General features: G+C 39.1%; 1 protein-coding gene across 1 annotated transcript; it reads left to right on the top strand.

The window, feature by feature from the left end:
* Positions 1 to 542: 542 nt before the first annotated feature.
* On the top strand, positions 543 to 16,479 carry LOC122316558 (protein HUA2-LIKE 3-like). The gene is made up of 12 exons (XM_043133180.1): positions 543 to 1,076; positions 1,700 to 1,782; positions 8,856 to 10,958; positions 11,087 to 11,549; positions 12,385 to 12,493; positions 12,593 to 12,705; positions 12,936 to 13,123; positions 13,204 to 13,672; positions 13,780 to 14,206; positions 14,327 to 14,506; positions 15,918 to 15,967; positions 16,085 to 16,479. The coding sequence occupies exons 1-11, from the start codon at positions 954 to 956 to the stop codon at positions 15,941 to 15,943; spliced, it is 4,284 nt and encodes a 1,427-aa protein (XP_042989114.1). The 5' UTR covers positions 543 to 953; the 3' UTR covers positions 15,944 to 15,967; positions 16,085 to 16,479.
* Positions 16,480 to 19,594: the final 3,115 nt, after the last annotated feature.

Raw genomic sequence — 19,594 nt, 5'->3', positions numbered from 1 at the left:
AGATGAAATAAAGAATCGGTTGGATGTGCATTTTAAGCTAAATTCTTCAACTTTTAGAGATAGATATGTTTTACATAATCCATTAGAAATACTCTAACGTGTTGCACATTGATGCCATGCGTCAATCCTGTATTAATTCTCTAATAGAAAATTGATGCAAGTATCTAATTATAAGTTTTTTACAATTCATATGTCAATTTTGCAAAATTGAAAATTGAGGCATCGAATCGCAAAAACATGAAAACTCGAAAACTGATTTGGCAATTAACTATTTTTTAAATGAGTTGCACGAGACTTTTATGATCTGAACTCGAACAAATAATTTTGTTAAAAAAAATGTTACGTTTAGGGAGACTATGTAATGGGCCTAAGCCCAGAAGGACAGAGCAGAAAAGTTGGAGTTCAGACCGAGTTTAGAGAGTCAAAGCCCACCACAAGAGGCAGAAGGGCACAGAACAGAACCAATCAGCTTTGGAATGATTCGTTTGTAAAAGTGGGTCACATGCACATGCACTTTGTATTGCATTCCAGACAGTATCTAAGCCGTGGATTCATACGAGGCCGCACCCCCTGCGCATGTTAGTCCACTCCTCTAAATCATTTTAGAAATTACGCTCCCACCCAGCGTATTCTAGCCTGCCTGCCCACCACCTAACCAACTCATATCTGTCCGTGAATCCCCTTCTTCCACAACATCCACCCCTCTCTCCTCCCTCTCTTCGTTTGTGCTGAATTAGGGTTTCCTGCGGAATCAGCCGTTTCTCTCTCTCTTCCTATTACCCCCATCTGAAACCCTCTGTGATATCAATGCCTGGGAATTTCTTCCTTGGGGATTCCGTACACGGTGCCAAACCGTTCCATTTCACGGGCTGTTTGGCCTTGTCTTTGGATATTTCGGCTCAGTCGGCTTCGACTCGCTTTCCCTGATTTATTGTTTAGGGTTCAAGTCTCCGATGCCGCCCAGCAGAAGGAAAGGGGTTAGCAAAGCCGCCGCAGCTGCCGCGGCGCGCCGGCAATGGAAGGTTGGCGATCTTGTGCTCGCCAAAGTCAAAGGGTTTCCTGCCTGGCCTGCTAAGGTATGCACTCTGCTTTATTTCTTTGAAAATTTTGGTTTTTTTTGGTAATTTCGGATAGTAAAGTATGCTTTATTTTACTTATATAGAAAAAGTAAGGCGTGCACTACCTTTGTAATGGTTTTGGATAGCATGTGGATGTATTTTGTATTTTTTATGTGCTTAATTCTACAGTTTGGGTATTCCCTGGTTTAGCAGTGTTGTGGATTTGAAGGGAAAAGGTGTAAATTTGTGATGTTTATTGGGGTTCTATTCACGTGATCTTGGTATGAATATTTTGGAACAATTTTTAAGCTAAGAATTTTCTGGGTGAGTTGGTATCAGGCTCAAGCTCTGGTTTTATGCCAATATACATTTTTTTATATTTTAGTTTTATAATATACGAACTATCGTGGGTCCAAAGGGCCCTGCCTTGGAGAGGTTCCCGACATCAAAAAAAAATATATATATATATATATATACGAACTATCTAATCCCGAATATTTGTAGTTAGATTAAAGTCTGTATGTGAATTGTTTGATTTGGATTGGGGTTGTTGAAGCTCGCTTGAAACTTCTTTTGGAAGGCTTTAAGAATAGGGGTGGTGGTTATTTAATTTGGCTTATAAGGTTGATATCTAATGGCAGGTAGGAGAGCCAGAGAGATTGGGTTTCACAGCTGATTGGAAGAAAGTAGTCGTCCACTTCTTTGGCACCAAGCCAGAACAGATGTAAGTACTCTGGGCAATTGATATGATTTGATACATAGTTGTTGGATTTCTGGTAAGTTGTATTGTGGAATGCTTCTCTCCCTCCCCACTTTTCCTTTTCAATTCGTGCTCTTTTCAATTCTGTATAGAAGGCATGAAAAGTTTTTCAGTTCCCCGCAATTGAAAGGAGTGGTTTCATCACATCTAAACCTACCAATGGACTATATATATTCTCTGTATAGTGGGGGCATTATTAGTCCTTTGGCTATGTACAAAGGAAGCTGCCCTCTAGTTGGTTTGTAGTGGTGTTGGCATGGTGAAAGGAGGTTGTCTTTCGTGCAGCAGATAAAAACATTGTTTCTTATATAGTTGAGTACACAACTCATGCACACTGGATTGGAACCACTCTTCTAACTTCAACCCTTCAATTTTGAGTGTGTTAAGAATGGTTCTGATGCTTTCATGTGTGTTGGCTGGAATATGATTCCATTACAACTTTACTGATTATGGATCTAGTCATTAACCTTTTGCTAGGGAATATCTTATATTGTGTTGTACTAGGTGAGTGTGCTCGTTGTGAAACTAATATGTTCTGATCTTTTGTTTCATAGAATAGGCTTTCCCATCACCCTCTATGCTGCGGCAGTTTTTTTGGAGGTTTGAATTCCCTGGAACTGCCCAGGAGCAGTTGGTTGATCCACAAAGCCAGTGGTAACTCCAGTAAAATTGTAACAAACTTTTCTATGGATCTCTAATACAACAAAGTCTCTTAAAATACATGCATCAATTTGGGGAATTTTTGCGTTCATATGAGAAGATTTGCTTGCACTTTGGAAATGAAGTCAGTCCATTTCATTTTCCCACAGGCTTTTGGAACCTTAAATCCTTTTTGCATAATAAAACTTTCTGCGATTCTGTTCTGGTTTTGTTTTGGTGATCCGAATTCATCTAAAAATTTGTCATAATGATAAGGAATGGATGCTGTCTCTGTGTGGAAACGTGGGAAGTTATTTTATTAAATGTACAGTAGTATCAACTAAATTTTGAATTGCTATGAATAGCTTAGTTAAATCACCAAATACAACCTTTTAATTGAAAATTCATATCTCCTACTACAATTTTGTTGTTGGACTATTGTGAATGATCTCAACTCCTCCTAACTGGATGGAGGATGAAGACTGACTTGTGTTTAAGATTTGCTTTCCAATCTCATAATGGGGTTTTTTTGGGTTAGAAACTTACTGACGTTTAAGAGAGCTGGTTATGGAGGTATGCCAAAGGGAGGGAAGCTATGTGGTTACTGGTGTTGGAAGCCAAATTTGGTAGTATATGGGGAAGGATTTTCAAATGAGGTTCAGCTTGTTGGGTTTAGAGTGTGGGTCAACATCAGAAGGGTTTGGGGTTTTTTCTCATTTCGTTAGTGTTGAGGTGGGGGATGGGTTAAGAGTTAGATTTTAGTATGTTGTTGGATCAACCTTTGAATGTCTCCCAGTTTTGTTAAGTTATTACTAGTTGTAAGGAGGCTTCATCAGTAGGACTTGTGCAGATTTTTGCTAATGGACCACTGTGGAACATTACTTCTATTAGATGACCACATGGTCGGGAGTTGGGAGGCAATTTTCATCATCACCGAGTATGTGCTGTAAGGGTAAGAGGGCGGAGGATAAAATACTTGGATTCCTTCCAAAAATTGAACATTCGAGGTCCTGTCTTTTTTCATTATGTGCGCTCACTTGTGGGTAGCCCAAGTGGTAAGGTCGAACTTGTGTGCATGAGCCACATGCCACAGGTTTGATTTCACCTGGGATCAAATTACGATTCAAGTGGGAGGCCATGACGGTGGGTTGCTGTGCTAGTCTCCCTAGGAGTTTAGGTTCCATGGGCGAGTCATAAAATAAAATTAAAAAAAAAAAAAAAAAAAAATTACATGCTCAACCCTTGTAACACCCCTTCCTATAGGTATATAATATTACGTACATTCATAACATAATGCCCGGTAAAGAGATTCAATCACATATAAATACCTCATTTATTGGATCATAAAATATATTTAGCATGACAGTCTCTCATAACAAAAAAGCTGAAAAAAAAAAAAATGAAATGACATAAGCTAGTTGTAAGTGATACCAACATTGCTTAAAATGTCTAAATCATACATTAAGCCTTTGGAAGTTTATTCTACCCATGGCACTCCTGCTCTGTATTCACGAAATTATTATCTGGGACATTAAAATATAAAAGCAGAGAAACAAACAAATAAATCAAACACTCAATAATAGCGCATCATATTGTAAACATAACTTAGTTCAACATTAGGCTTAATTTTAAAAACTTACATACATCGTCATGGATACACATAACATATAGATCATTCAATAGTAACTTAAGCGGAATCAAACATAATTATGGCAATTCATGTAACATGGATGCATGAATGACTGACTCCATGCATTTCCTATCATTCATACATAACGTATTCATCTTGTCTTCGACTTAGTGGCCATCATAACATGTGTGCATTGGTCCAATTTTCGTTGATCTTATATAACATATCATAACATAGGGTAAACCATGCTTGGGTTTGTGGCGCTGTCTAACGTATCATAACATATAGTGAAACACCCTTGGGTTTATGTTATCATAGAGCATATGGCAAACTAGGCTTGAGTCCATGGCACCGTTTAACGTATCATAACATGAAGTGAAACACACTTGGGTCCGTGTTATCACATAGCATGTAGTAAACCACGCTTGAGACCGTGGCAACATCTAACATATCATAACATGTAGTGAAACACGCTTGGGTCTGTATTATCACATAGTATATGATGAACCATGCTTGAATCCGTGGCACCGCATATCATAACCTGTGGTGAATCACGCTTGGGTCCGAGTCCCCTCAAAGCATCATATCTTTCATGTGGTGGACCACGCTTGAGTCCATGACTTGCATATCCACCCATAGCATAAGGTCAATCTTAAAGATTGCTTGTCATTCATGTGTTTTCTTACTAACTTTTATAATGCATGAGAACATGTTTGACTTGATGAATTTATATGGCATGGCATAACATTTTTTTATTTTTATTTTTGATAAAACTTGTGCATGGCATAACATTAAACATGGCATACGTGTGATTTCATAACATAACATCCATTCTAACAACAATCCATATCAGCATAGTATACATAGTCTCATTCGCAAGCATATCATCATAATTCATAGAGGTTCATGAAAAGGGGTAACCTTGAATTGGCTCATACGGTAGCGTAGGTAAACATTGGATTTTTCATGCAAAACCTGAATATTTACAGCACACATAAAGGTATGATCATGCTACTTTCCTATTGGCGTTGTTTCCAGGATCTTATGTTATATCTCGTGACCGAGATAGGAGCGATGCGTGTCCGAGTTCAGGTGGTTGGGTTGGCAATGTTTGGGCAGTCTGGGTGATGCTCCGACGTCCTCGTCGGCGTGCTGTGCAGTTTTCCTGTTTGATGGAGGGACGATTGTGGAAAAAGAGGATATATATATACACTAGGGTTTTTTACTTATCAAAAAAAATATACACTAGGGTTTTTTGATGTGTGAATTGGTTTCCAATTAGGAAACTATTTGAACTTGGGAAATCAAATCGGGGGATTTACGGGATGAAGATAGTGAGAAACCCAATCAAATAAAATCATTATTTTAAAACTGATATGATAAAATACTTACTAAAATAAGAATAATAATAATAATAAACCCTAATTTAGCACCCATATGTTACAACCCTCGAGGCAAAGTCGCATTCCATTTGAAGGTAGCATTTTTAGGGTTGGATGGAAGCCCTCAGGAGGATTCTTATGGTGGATAATTTGAGAAAGAGGCGACTTATAATGATGGGTTGATGTTGTATGTGCAAATGAATCAAGAAAAGCACTATTTATCGTCTACTTTGCTGCAAGCCTGCAAGGTGGCTAGAGACTTATGGGTCGTGCCCCAAAGGGTGATGGAGTTGCTGTTGTGATGGGAACACCGTTTTGGCAAGCCACGATGGGGATGGTTCCTTTGCACTTTAATGTGGTGCACTTGGTGAAGCGCAATGCTAGAACCTTTGCCTTTGCCAAGCCTAGGAAAGAGATAGCCTCACATCTTGTACTCTTTTCCTTTTTAGTGCTTTTTATGTGTGCATTGGTAGCTTCCTTCCAATAGGTCCTAGAGTTATTAAAAAAGAAAAAAACATATGAGTTCTAATAATAATAAAAAAAAGGAAGACCCTGGCTACCTTATTTTAATTGAGATGGGGTACCCCGTCCTATCTTATTGGACCATAGCTGGGCCCATACTTGTCCTACCTAAATAAATGCCCAAGTAGGTAAAGTTGCTACTATGGTTATGCCAAAGGAGAGAGAGTTTCAACCTATGGTTCCTTCTTACTGTTTTTGCTATTTCTTGTTTTTTTTTATAAAAAAGCAAATAGGTACTTCATATAAATAGACATATGAGTGGGTCTTGAACCCAAGGTCTCACCGTCCACTTTGATCATATGGGAGGAGGAGATGTCATTTGTCTAGGACCCCGGGTTTACAATGTACCTTCTCATTCCTCTTCTTTCTGATGCTCAAAGTGACATTCTAGTAGTTATTTCTTTCTTCTCATATTATCTTAGTTGCTAAATACAAAATTTTATGGGAAAAAAAATCTTTCGAACTTTTAAGATAGCTCTCCAAAATTGTCTGTTTAAAAATATGTAGTGCATAAATCGAGGCACATAGGCTTCATTCTATTAATAAGGGTATTATGGGAAGTAATAACACATATAGGACAAGGACCAAGCTAGCCCTTCTTATGAAAGAACTATAAATTCCCAGGTGTGTCATGTAAGCTGGACTTAGAGTAGGTCTATGATCACCTGAATTCGATATTTTTGCTGTATTTAGGAACAATGGTGTTAATGGATTGCACACTGCATCTATATGACGCGATTCTTGGTTTTAATGAATGGTATCCCTTCCTGTTTTACAATAGTTCCCATGGCTTGCAATAGGGGGACTTTTATCTCCATTTTTTGTGGTGGTTATTGGAAGCTTTGAGCAAAATGTTATGTGCAATGGTGGGTAGGGGGTGCTTATTAGCTTTTTCAATGGGAAGAAGGAATACGAATGGATTGCAAGTGTCCCATCTTCTTTTTGCATATGACGCATGGATATTTTGTAAGGATGACCAACAACAAATCCATCATTTACATTGTTTCTTCTTCCTTCCTTTTTTTTTTTTTTTTGTTTGAGGCGGTATCAGCTTTCGGGGTCAATTTGGTCAAGTTAGAACTAGTCCTGATTGGCAATGCAGTAGACATTTGGGCATTGACAAGTATCCTCGGGTATAGGGTGACATCTTTGACCCTGAAGGACTCGAGTCTTCCCCTAGGGGCTTCATACAAGACAAAGTCAATTTGGGATAGCATTATTGAGAAAATGGAAAGGTGATTGATAGGTTGGCAACATCTTTATTTGTCGAAAGGGGTTCAGATCACTCTCATCAAGTGCTCTTATCGAATCTATCCACTTATTTCTTGTCCTTGTTCCCAATCCTGGTGGGTGTGCAAGGCATCTTGGAGAAGCTCTAGGTGGACTCTTTGGCTTGGAAGATACACAAAGATCACCTAGTTAGGTTGCCCTTGATTTGGGCTCTAGCTCCTAGCAACGGTTTGGCAGTCAAAAACTTGTTCATGTTTGATAGGGCATTGTTGGGAAAGTGGCTATGGCATTATGTAATGGGAGAGGGGCTTTATGGTGATTAGTCGTGGAGGTAAAGTATCGAAGCATGTGCAATAATTTGTGCACTAATGTGGTCAATCAGCCATTTGGAATGGGGTGCAGAAAAAAAATTCCTTTGAGGGTGGGGTGACTTTTTTATATGAGGTGGGGGATATGTCAAGAATCAGGTTTTGGTAGGATGTGTGGTGTGGGGATCAGGCCCATAAAGAAAATTTATCCAGATTTGTATGGTATCTCATCATGCAGGGGGGTCTCAATGGTTGATTTTTTTAGCTGACTAAGGACTGCCCACAATGGAATCTCCTTCATCATATTGGTGTTGGACTGGGAAGAGTCCGGCAAGTGACTCTGTCACTTCACTCCACAAATCATTTTATCATGTCCTACACCTGTTCGTTATACAGTCCTTTCCCTTGAAAAGTATCTGGAGGAACAGGGCTCCCTCAAAAATGGCTTTCTTCATTTGCATGACGGCATGGGGTAGATCCTAACAATGGATAATATTAAGAAGTGACACATATTGGTGATGGATTCATGTTGCATGTGCAAGAAGAGTGGAGAAATCGTAGATCATGTATTGCTTCACCATGAAGTGGCTAATAAATTGTGGCAGCAATATTCCAGTTTCTTGGGGGTGGAATGGGTGATGCTATGCCATTTGGTGGAGCTAATGGCAGCTTTTTTTTTTTTTTTTTTGGGGGGGGGGGGGGTGGTGGGGGGTGGCTCTAGAGGTGGAGTCATGGGTTCAAAAGTTGGAAGGATGGCGTGTTTGATGTGGAGTATTTGGAAGGATTGCAATTCCCGAAATTTCAAAGATTGCAAAAGTACTTGAAATGCTGCAAAATTGTTATTTTTTTAACATCTTGTGTGTTGTGTGGTCTTTCATATTTACCATTCAGCTGGTGCAGGGAATATAAATATATAACCTTTTCTGAAATAATGTCATATTAATATGTCATCCCAATGTGGCATTCTTGTAATAGTGACTTCCACCTTTTTTTTTTTCTTTTTTCTTTTTTAATTTTTAATTTTTTATAATAGTGACTTCCACTTTTATTTGAGGTTTCTTTTCTTAGTTACTCTATATTGAGAGCTAATGCAATATGGATTCTGATATAGGAGTTGTCATCGTAACTGTTTCCTCTCACCTTATATATGTCCTTTTAACTTTCTGCATTTTCACTTGGTGGTGAGTTCACTTGTCTGCCTTGGACATCCATCATTTGGTGATTTTAAAACCTCTGTGATTTTTTTCGTTTAAGTATCTTATACGAGTCTAATGTGAATTTAAGTAGTGACTTTCCATTATTCTAATGGATATTTTTTTTATTCAGAGGCTTCTGCAATCCTGCTGATGTTGAAGCATTTACAGAAGAGAAGAAACAGTCTCTTCTGGTCAAACGGCAGGGCAGGAGTTCTGATTTTTTACGGGCCATACAGGAGATTATTGATAGTTATGAGAAGTTAAAGGAACAGGACCAACTCAACAATTTTAACTCCAATGATGATTTGAGACCAGCAAAGGGCGGGGATTCAGTAGATTTATCGGCTGGGCACGTTGGAGAAAATGATCAGAAAGAAGCTTCTGAAGCGACTCTTAATTCAGAGTTAAAAACTTCGTATTCTACAATAGATAAAAATGAGACAAGTCTTCTGGTTGATGGTACCTTAGATGCAACACCCAACTTTGATATGCCGGATAAAGAAGCCTTAGGGGAGGAATCTGCTGATACTGCAGTGGTTACAGAAACACCTTCGTTGACTACTTACTATTCAAAAAAAAGATCTAGTCTCTCACAACCCCGGAGCAGTGTCACACAAACAAAGGCTCAAAGGTCTAGAAGCTCATCAAGGCTGGAATCCCGTCGATCCCAAAGCATCACGATGCCATGTAATGGAGGTGGCAAGAATGCTGGAGGCATAATAGCCAATGTAATTCCAGATGGTTCTTTAAGAAGGAATAAGAGGATCAGGAAATCATCAGATGTGTCTGAGTCAGATGATGTTGATTCTGCTGCTTTTGTTTCAAATGGTAGCATTGAAGGAAATAGTTCTGAAATTGCCACAGTTGACTCCGATGCCTTCAGTCTAAATGAAGGCAGCACTATAGAGTCTGGTTGTAAACTTGAGCACTCTGACATGGTTGTTGAATGTTTGGATGGAGATGTTGAGTTGAGCAAAGCACTTGATCTTCAAATAAAGGCTGTTTTCATTAAGAAGAAAAGGAAACCAAACAGAAAACGAGTAACTAATAATACAGCTGGGCCTCCTGCTACATTGGACGAGGACATGGGTTTGGAGGTTTCGGCGCAGAATGCCAGTCTAAATTCACAAAATTATGAAAAGATGAATGAAAGGTGCTTGAAGGAAGATGGAGATGAACACCTACCTTTGGTGAAACGAGCAAGGGTGCGGATGGGAAAATCATCTTCTGTGGAGGAGCTCAGCTACTGTTCACAAACAGAAGGGAGAACTATGAAGGAATTGACAGTTAATCAATCAAGCCAGATTGGCATTACTGTGAAAGGTGACAATAATCATCTTGCTGATGGGGACTCAAGTTTGGTGAATGGAACTCTGGATGCTGTATCATCACCTTCAGAACGTTGCAATCAACTTTCGGCAAATAGAACTCTGCCTTGGAAAGTTCGGAATGAACAATCATTTGGCTGCTCAGTGGATGGTGAAGCTGCTTTACCTCCATCTAAACGGCTTCATCGTGCTCTGGAAGCCATGTCAGCCAATGCTGCTGATGAAGGTCGAGTATGTAATGAAGCATCGCCTACGACTCTAGATAGCGGCTTTTATATCCCTCACATGGCTGGAGAAAACAAAGTAGGGAATGGTCTGGATTTGCAGTGTATGGACTCTCATGGCAGTATTTCTACTCAAGTTGGTGGTTCTGGATTCGCTACAAGTCCAAACCCAATAATCTTGGAGGAAAATATTAAATCATCAATGGATATGGACTTCTGCAATCAACCGTTTGATATTTATAAGACCCAAAAGGATAAATCTTCTGAGGATGTCTTCCCTGAAGCTGGGGACCATGTTGATTTGGGCTCTTTTGGCACTCTTGCTGTTAGAACTACAGTTCCGACACGAAGCCCAGGGTATGCGTCTCCAAATATTGGTGAAAGACAGGCTAATTCTGGTTTCAATGAAACTTCATCGGTTCCTTTGTCATCTCCAAAGAATGAAGGAGATGCGGAAAATACCCAATCGAGCAATTGTAAAACTGAAATTTTTGATAAAGGTGTTGGTCCTTCGGAGAATACTGGGATGAGTGCAGGCCCTGTCTCTTGTTTTAAAGAGACTCTTAAAGCTTCACCTAGGAAGTGCTCCATTGCACTTCATTACAGGGCAGAGGGTGCTGGTCGTGAGGATGATAAATGTTTGGAGCGTTTGCTGGATGAGAAACAGAAAGTAAACAGCATGTAAGCATATTTTTTATACCCTACCATATTAAAGATCACATGAGCTCTATATTTCTTCTTAGAACTTAATCTAAATACTATAGTAGTTTCTGCTCTAATTGTTCGTTGCTTTTGTACTCGTGTTTTAGGTGTGAGGTTGTTAAAGATGTCAAACATTATCATTCAAAGGAGCGTCCTAGTTCTAGTTCCTTTTCTGATGATCACCTTGGTGAAAAGGACATCTTGGGCATCAGGTCAAGTCCATCAATAACAGATGCGGGAGATTCTCTTGCACGAGCATATCCTCTTCGTACCTCAAATCACAATATGTCCACTTCATATAGTAGTACTTTTGTTCAAAATAATGGCAGCCGTACTCCTGATTTGCATTTGCATCGCAAGAAAACTTTGTGTGCTTCACTTGTTGTTGAAGAAGAAAAAATTGAGTCAGTGGCAACTCAAAGACCAAAATCTGTAGGCAATCATGGGGAGGCACATGTTGCTCTATCATCCTTTGAGGCAATGCTTGGAACATTGACAAGGACAAAGGAGAGCATCGGTCGGGCCACACGCATTGCTATTGACTGTGCAAAATTCGGTGTGGCTGCTAAGGTAGGATAATGTTAAAGCCGTGGAATGTTCAAATTTAATTAGGAAGGGTATTAGTTGAAGAATGTGTCCTTTGTTTTTGCCCCTTTTCCCTTCGAACTTTCCTGTCGGCTCTTGTTAAGCAATTGGCACTTTTTGTAAGGTGACAATTCTGTCCAGGATGAGGTAAATGATAAAATTCTTATATAATTGTTTCTGGGGTGTAAGAAGCTTATCATATGTGCTATGAGTACCTCCATTTGAAATTTTATATGCGCAGTAATTGATCCAGTCAATCTTTTGCAGAGTTCTTCCTAGGTTGATTTTTTTTTTTGGTTTTTTACAATTTAACTTTGTGTTTCTTATATTATAGTTTCTGGGGTGGATGACCCTTATCAATGTGTGCTGTGAGTACCTCCTTTCGAATTTTTATATGACAGTTATTGAGCCAGTCACTCTTTTATGGAGTTCTTCCCAGACTGAATTCTTATTTTACAATATTTTTTTACCTTATTTTCTGTTGCTCTGAGTTTTTCATGTGTAGGAAGAACTTCAGAAGGGTGAGTATATATGATATACCACGATTCTTGTTTATAGATTACTGACTAGTTGACACGAACTGCAAATGTAGTATGATTATACACCATTCATAAAGCTTGCCAGTTTATTACACACTTTTACAATCATGCTTCTCCAGGCTGTAAAGTGCATCTTATGTTATCTGAAGGATTCTCTTGGCAGGGCCTAACCCCTGCATTGTCTTTCATTGCTTTATTTTAAGTTGCATTTGAAGTATAAACTGCTGTATGGACTGTGTTTTCATTCAATCCATTGTTTACTTTTTTATTTTATAAATCAGGTGGTGGAAATCCTTGCTCGAAATTTGGAAACAGAGTCAAGTTTACATCGGAGAGTGGACTTATTCTTCCTTGTAGATTCTATTACTCAATGTTCTCGAGGTTTGAAAGGTGATGCATCTATTGTGTTCTTATACTGCAAGAAAATTAGTTAAATAGATGCAAACTGCGAGGGATTTGTTGACGTTAAAACTGAGTTTGAATTTTCAGGTGATGTTGGTGGTATCTACCCTTCTGCTATCCAAGCAGTGCTGCCACGCTTATTGTCAGCTGCTGCTCCTCCTGGAAATATGGCGCATGAAAATCGCAAGCAGTGTCTTAGGGTAACTGAAATTCTTTTTAATGATTTGCTTTATGGTTCAGTTTTTTTGATAAGTAAGAAGATATTTTATTGATATAGAGATAGGCATAGCCCAAGTACACGAGGTATACATGTGATTACAACCTATTTAGGATCTAGCCTGCTACTTAGCCCTTCTTTTGTTGTTGTTGTTGTTGTTTTTATTTTTTTTTATTTTTTTTATTTTATTTTATTATATTTTTTTTGGTTTAGGTTTTGAGACTTTGGTTAGAAAGGAAGATCCTTCCAGAATCCATTGTACGTCACCATATGCGGGAATTGGATTCCCTTAGTGATTCATCTTCTGCTGGTCCCTACTCTCGGCGCTCATCAAGAACAGAAAGAGCCTTAGATGATCCTGTTAGAGAAATGGAGGGTATGCTTGTCGACGAATATGGAAGGTTTGAATTTACTTTATATGTTTTCCTTTTATCTCATTTACTCTCAAAATACCTGTTTCAAGATTTTTTATGTTGTGCAGCAATTCAAGCTTTCAGCTTCCTGGGTTTTGTATGCCCCGCATGCTCAAGGATGACCATGAAGGAAGTGATTCCGATGCAGAGAGTTTTGAAGCAGTCACTCCTGAGCATAATTTCGAATCTCATGAAGAACATGAATCGATCCCTGCAATAAAAAAGCATAGGCATATCTTGGAAGATGTTGATGGTGAGCTTGAAATGGAGGACGTGGCTCCCTCTTGTGAAGTGGAATCAAGTTCATCTTTCCAAGTTGCTGAAGTCAATGCTGTTCAGACTTTGCTTAGTCAGTATGAACAGCATATTCCACTGCCCTTTGCTCCCCCACTTCCTCAAGATGTGCCACCTTCATCCCCACCACTACCGTCATCCCCTCCACCTCCTCCTCCTCCGCCACCCCCTATCCCCCCTCCATCTTCTACATCTGATACCTACACCAACGGTGTTGATTCCCAGCTTTACATGGATACACATGTGCGTCCCTGTTCTTGGTTGTTGTTTCTTTCTTCCTTTTGAGTGTTAACATAGAACTGAACTCATTATTTGTTCTTTACTTTTTTGATTTGGGTATGTTCATGAAGAATATCCGAGACAACTTAGTTCAATCTGTGGTTCAGAAGCATGTTGCACCAAGAGTTGACCAAACAGTATATTACCGTTCTCCTGAATATAGAGATCCTCAAATGCAGATGCCTGAGTCTGCATCCTGCTCTTTCAGCAATTTTTCTGTACAACCAGTGAATAATGGTCGCCAAACAAATGGTGATACCTTGCGTGATAAGGCTTACTCTTTACAACCTCCCCAGCCTGCACCATCAAATCAGTTCTCTTATTCTCGGGGAGATCAGCGTGTAAGGCCTCGGAGGGATGTACCACCGTCTTCCTACTCCAACAGATTCCACCATGTGCAGAATGTTGGTAGAGAAAACTCTTATAATAACCACGAGAGAATGAAACCGCCCCCATATGAGCTTCATGAGCGCTGGAGGTTTGCTGCACCCTTTTCAGGCAAGGTTCTCAAGTGCAGTTACTGAAAAAAACAGAGCTCTGTGGGAAATGTCATTTTTTGCTTGGGTATCTTTTAGTTAAATATTTTAAATAACATTTCATGCTTTTCCCTCCACCCAGGTCCAAGATATCCCGATAAAGGAAAAATGTCTTATCTGCCTGCTCCATTTGATGGCCCTCCATGTGAGCCCACAAGATTACCAGGCCAGGGATGGAGATTTCCCCCTCGAACAATGAATCACAGAAACTCCATATCTTTTAGACCCCCATTTGATGGTCCAATTCCAGTGGCAGGCAGAGGTATGTTATAAAATTTTTTGGAATTTATTTAATAGAGTAAGTGAAAGTAAACAATCATAGCTGCATAGGTGGCAAGCAAAGGTTTGGGTTGGATGAGATTAGATGGGGACCGTGCTTGGTTCAAATCTTGTCAGATAGAAGAATTTCTTGGAGGCGCTTTTTTCTTCTTTTCCTCCTTTGCCTCGTCTGATTGCTTTACTCTCAAGTAGAGAAGTAATTCTGGACAAACTAAAATTTCTGAAGTATTTATCCAAGAAGTAATGTTCGATGGTCTGCTGAAAAGGGAGTTATTTGAAAATGAAAAGTAGTTGTTCTTGATGTCACATTTGGGCATGAAAGAAAAAAATAATCCCTACAAAATGAAAAATAAGAAAAAAACTAAGACTCTTCTACTTTATGAAAAATAAGAAATCTTAAATTTAAATCAAGTTATTGTTGTTGTTAGACCACCTGATTTTCATATCTATTATTATTTTCCATTTTTCTCCCGTCTATTATCTTTTCTTTTCTTTTTCTTCTCTCTTTCCTTCTGTTAAAAGAGGACAGGACAATAGGTAGACATAAGCATTAACCACACACCCAAGAAAAAAACTGAAAAAAGAAAGCACTTAAAGTGCCATATATATGCCTCAGATGGGTATTGGCTTTGCAAATGAGGAAATAGGCCAGGGAAGGGGGCACGAGATCAATTGCTATGTCTCTATTCAATAGATATGATTTTGCAGGCCCATTCCCCTAGCAGGAACTGCTCCTTGCGCTCCCTGTTTAGTTCCTCCTGGTCATTGATGTGCCAGTGGGTCTCCATCATGCCCTGATTTTGTGTTTGCTGTCACAGCTTTGCATTCCCTGGAGAGATGCATTGTTTCATAAGTCATCATGTTTTTGGCAGTGGAGGAATACAGAAGTAAACAGTTTGTTTGTATTAATTAAATTGTGTTAAGCTGTGTTGACAATACACACTCAACTCACTGCTTTCACCTGCTTCTGGTTATCTTCCTAGTGCAAAGCTAGCAGCAGAGATTGTGGTTTCCATATCTGGCACTGGCACATCAATTGAGGGTGGGCTGGGGGTGGGTACTGCTTTGATGAGAGTGTGAAAATGAAGAAAGAAGGGGGGGAAAGCAAGAAAGAAAGAAGGGGCTTAGCTATCGGATTTAATGTTTCTTAGAAGCTATTTGATTTAGTGTTTTTATCTGTACCAGTGCTGTACTTGTAAAAAAAAAAATGTGCCAGTGCTATCCCCATAATTGGACCATCATTTTGCTCAGATATTGTATTACATGCGTGTAGGGGTTTTCTCTTCTTTTTTTTTTTTTTTTAACTTTTTTTTTTTTCTTTTTCTTTGTGCATCACATTTAGGGTACTAAATTCTAGTGTAAGGATATAGTCAGCGTGTCATTTGTTTTTTCAGGTCCAAGCTTTTGGAGGCCAAGATGAAGCTTAATCTAGCTACTCGGACTGGTATGTCATTGTCATAACTACATCAAAAGATGGAAGTTTCCTTTTTTATTTCTCCCCAAATATGTGACCAATATTTCCTTGAATTGCTCACATTGTTGTTTGTCTCGTAACTGTTAGGTATGACCCGTTTTTTCGTCTGGGTTCTGCGGCTTGTTCAAAAGGATCAGTTCGGTATTTTATGCCATTGTGTTTACGCAGCCAGGCAGAGAGCTTCAGAAAAGGGTTTGGTACAGAAGAATGGCATGTTGGCATGCCCGATATGTATATATGTATTCTGTTCTCCCTTCTGCAAATGCAGAGTGGAAGACGTTCATTGTCAAGAGATTTTGGAGAGCTGTAACTATAGGCTGTCATTTATCTTGTCCTCACTTCCTTTTCTTTTTAAATTTTCTAGTATAATTTATTTCCTGGAAGCCCTTCGTAGGAATTGTTATAAATTTATATAAATAGAAATATATTTTGGGGCCAGTTGTTCAAACATTTTTACTTTTCAATGCAATCATTTTTGGGTATTTCTGATTTCTCCTTCACTGCAATTAGTTCATAACTTCATACACGCTAGGTAAACACTGGTAAGACTCTCTAAGATTCATGAATTCAGTATTGGTTGTGGTGTAGGCAATAATTTTGTTAGATTTTCTTTTGTTTTTGGTAAGACTATAATTTTAATTTTAATATATTTTTTTTTTTTTTTAGGAAAAATTGTGATTTGTAGCTTAATATACCAAATTCGGTAATTGGCTTATTGAATTATCAACTCTTGATAATTAACACTCGGTCAATATATTAATTAATGAAAAATAATAGGACTCGAGTATACCCTTTATTAATATATATACAAAGAAATCCTACCAAACGCCCTACTGATTGATACATCCTCCTCAGCAAATTCTATTATAAGAAATATTTTGGAAGACAATTAGTTGATTGATTTTATCAAACAGGTTGTGCTCATTTATCTATAAACAATGGGAATAACTCATCTATATATATATTGGTTGACTCTAGCATAACACTTATCTCCAAATTATAATTCAAAATTATTGATCTAATGCACACCAAGTCCCATCTTGAAAATTGATCACATACATGTTAGCACTTATGGGTTGGGTTGCATTAACGTAAGAGAAAATAATAGTAGAAAAAGGATATAAGCAGAGCGTCAGAGACGGGGAATGTGTATATATCTATCTATAATAATAAGCGCCTATCGCGCTTCTACAAGAATAAACAGGAATGAGCAGTGAATTGTTGCGTTCCGTTTTTTTTCTTCCGTTTTTATTGCATAGTTACTTTTTTAACCTTTTGTTTTCTTCCTTTGTGTCCGTTTATATAAGGATTTTTTGGTCTTTAGCAACTGTGTCAGGGTTGGCTGCTTTATATTTTTCTTTCTACTTTTCTATTTTTTTCGATTCTTCTTCTCTGTCCCTCTCTTCTCTCATATCTCTCTCTCTCTCTGAAGCTCACGAACCCAGCTCTCTGCCAAAGCTTCAAGATCCACTCCACCCCACCGAAAAGTCCGAACTTTTTACTAACCAGAAGATTGCTCACCTGCAAAAGGATGTTTTTGAAGCTAAGGGAAACGAGTTTTGGCCGTGGGTGGTGGTGGAAATGGCGGTCGAAGGCCAAAAAGGTGGTGGTGGAACGGAGTTGAGCTTGTGGGAGCTGCTCCGGCAACGGATCGAGGCCGGAATGGGTGGTTTTGGTCGGCAAGAGGTAGGGGAAGAAGCTGTGAAGAAATGGTGGCCGGAGGTGGTGCGACGGCGCCGGAATCGGTGAAAAACCGTATGGCTTGGAGGAGCTCGTGGTGGCTAACGGTGGCTCGGATGGAGGTGAAACTTTGTGGGGATCTTCACCAGTGAGAGGGGAAGAAAACTGGGTGGGTGGTGTAGGCCACGCCGCCGGAGAGCGGCGGTTCTGGGCTGCGAAAGCAACCGACGACGGGAGAAAAAACAGGCAGGTGCCGTGACTTCCAGGGGCTCGTGGCGGCTAACGGCTGGTCCGATGGCTCTGAAAATTGGTGGGGATGATCTCTGGTAGGAGGGGAAGAGAATGGTGGGGGTGGTGTATAACACAGCCTCCGGAAGGCGGCAGTTCTGGGCTGCAAAAGCAACCGGCGACAGGGGAGAAAAAACAGGCAGGTGCCGTGACTTCCAGGGGCTCGTGGCGGCTAACGGCTGGTCCGATGGCTCTGAAAATTGGTGGGGATGATTTCTGGTAGAAGGGGAAGAGAATGGTGGGGGTGGTGTATAACACAGCCTTCGGACGGCGGCGCACCGGGCGGTCAAAGGGGCGACGATGAAATGGACCCGCGTGACTTCCAGGGGCTCGTGGCGGCTAACGGCTGGTCCGATGACTCTGAAAATTGGTGGGGATGATCTCTGGTAGGAGGGGAAGAGAATGGTGGGGGTGGTGTATAACACAGCCTCCGAACGGCGGCGCACCGGGCGGTCAAAGGGGCGACGATGAAATGAAAAGGAGAGCTGTGTGTGTGTGTTTAACCCGAATCATGTGCATTAAAGCCTTGAACGTTTTTCACCTTCATCCTTATATATTATTGTGATGATCTATAGAAATACAATAATGATTTGAAGACCCACTACCGGGGTTAGTATTGAACAGTATTAGAACTTTATATGCAATTTCTCCTCCTTGTATATTTATATATAGTTAGTTAGGTTCTTCTAATTTTCTTTTCTCATTTTCTAAAAGATGTAAATTATATTTTATTCTCTCAAATAAGACTGATCTTTATTTTAAGATATTTGAGGTAGAAGACTGACATGATTTTTTAGGCTAAGCAAGTACAGTTAGGGATTATTTTTATGAGCAATGATGCAAGTATAAATTTTTTTATAATTCTTTATATATTATTTTAAATTGAAAGTATTTTTATAAAAAGCGATGCTATTTTTATTGGTTATTTTATAAAATCATATCTTATTTAAAATAGAATTACATAAAAAAACATTTTGAAAAAAATTATGTGTATCATTTTTTTTTAATAAGATCCCAAGAAGGATTAAGATTTAGATGTAGTGGTGAAGTTGTTGGTGATTTTGACAAAAGATTATCGAGATGATTAGGAGTAAACAGTGGTTGTGAGAGCTTAAGCCAAACTACTAATTAAATCAACTACCTAATCAAAAGAAAATTAGCCTTTTGTACTGTTAGACAATCCATGAGAGAATATTAAAGCAATAGTGCTTAAATTTATATATATATATATATACATATATATATATATATGTATATCTTTGGGCTGTTACAATGTCTCCCTCTAGAATAGATCATTTTTTCCCTACCTGAATTGATGCATTCAACAAAGCTAAAAATTCAAGCTGCCGACACAATAATTGAGGTGCTGCTGTGCTATGGGAAATAGTTTTATAATATGAAAAGATATTGCCATAAAAAAGCTCTTCACTTCAATCCAAATCAGCCCTCTACTTTATTAATAATTGGACCTTTTATTCCAATAATTCGATCTCATGGCAAGACAATGCCTCCCACAAATCATGCATACAGCTATATCTATCTAACATTCACTTATCCTTTTAATATCATTAATATATTAATTTTACCATATAAGGGATTTTGGTTGGGTTCCACCTTACAAATTAGTAC

This window comes from Carya illinoinensis, chromosome 7 (assembly GCF_018687715.1).
Source record: "Carya illinoinensis cultivar Pawnee chromosome 7, C.illinoinensisPawnee_v1, whole genome shotgun sequence".
Classification (NCBI taxonomy): domain Eukaryota; kingdom Viridiplantae; phylum Streptophyta; class Magnoliopsida; order Fagales; family Juglandaceae; genus Carya; species Carya illinoinensis.
Note: the sequence above shows the minus strand (reverse complement) of the source record. Positions and strands in the feature narration are given on the sequence as shown.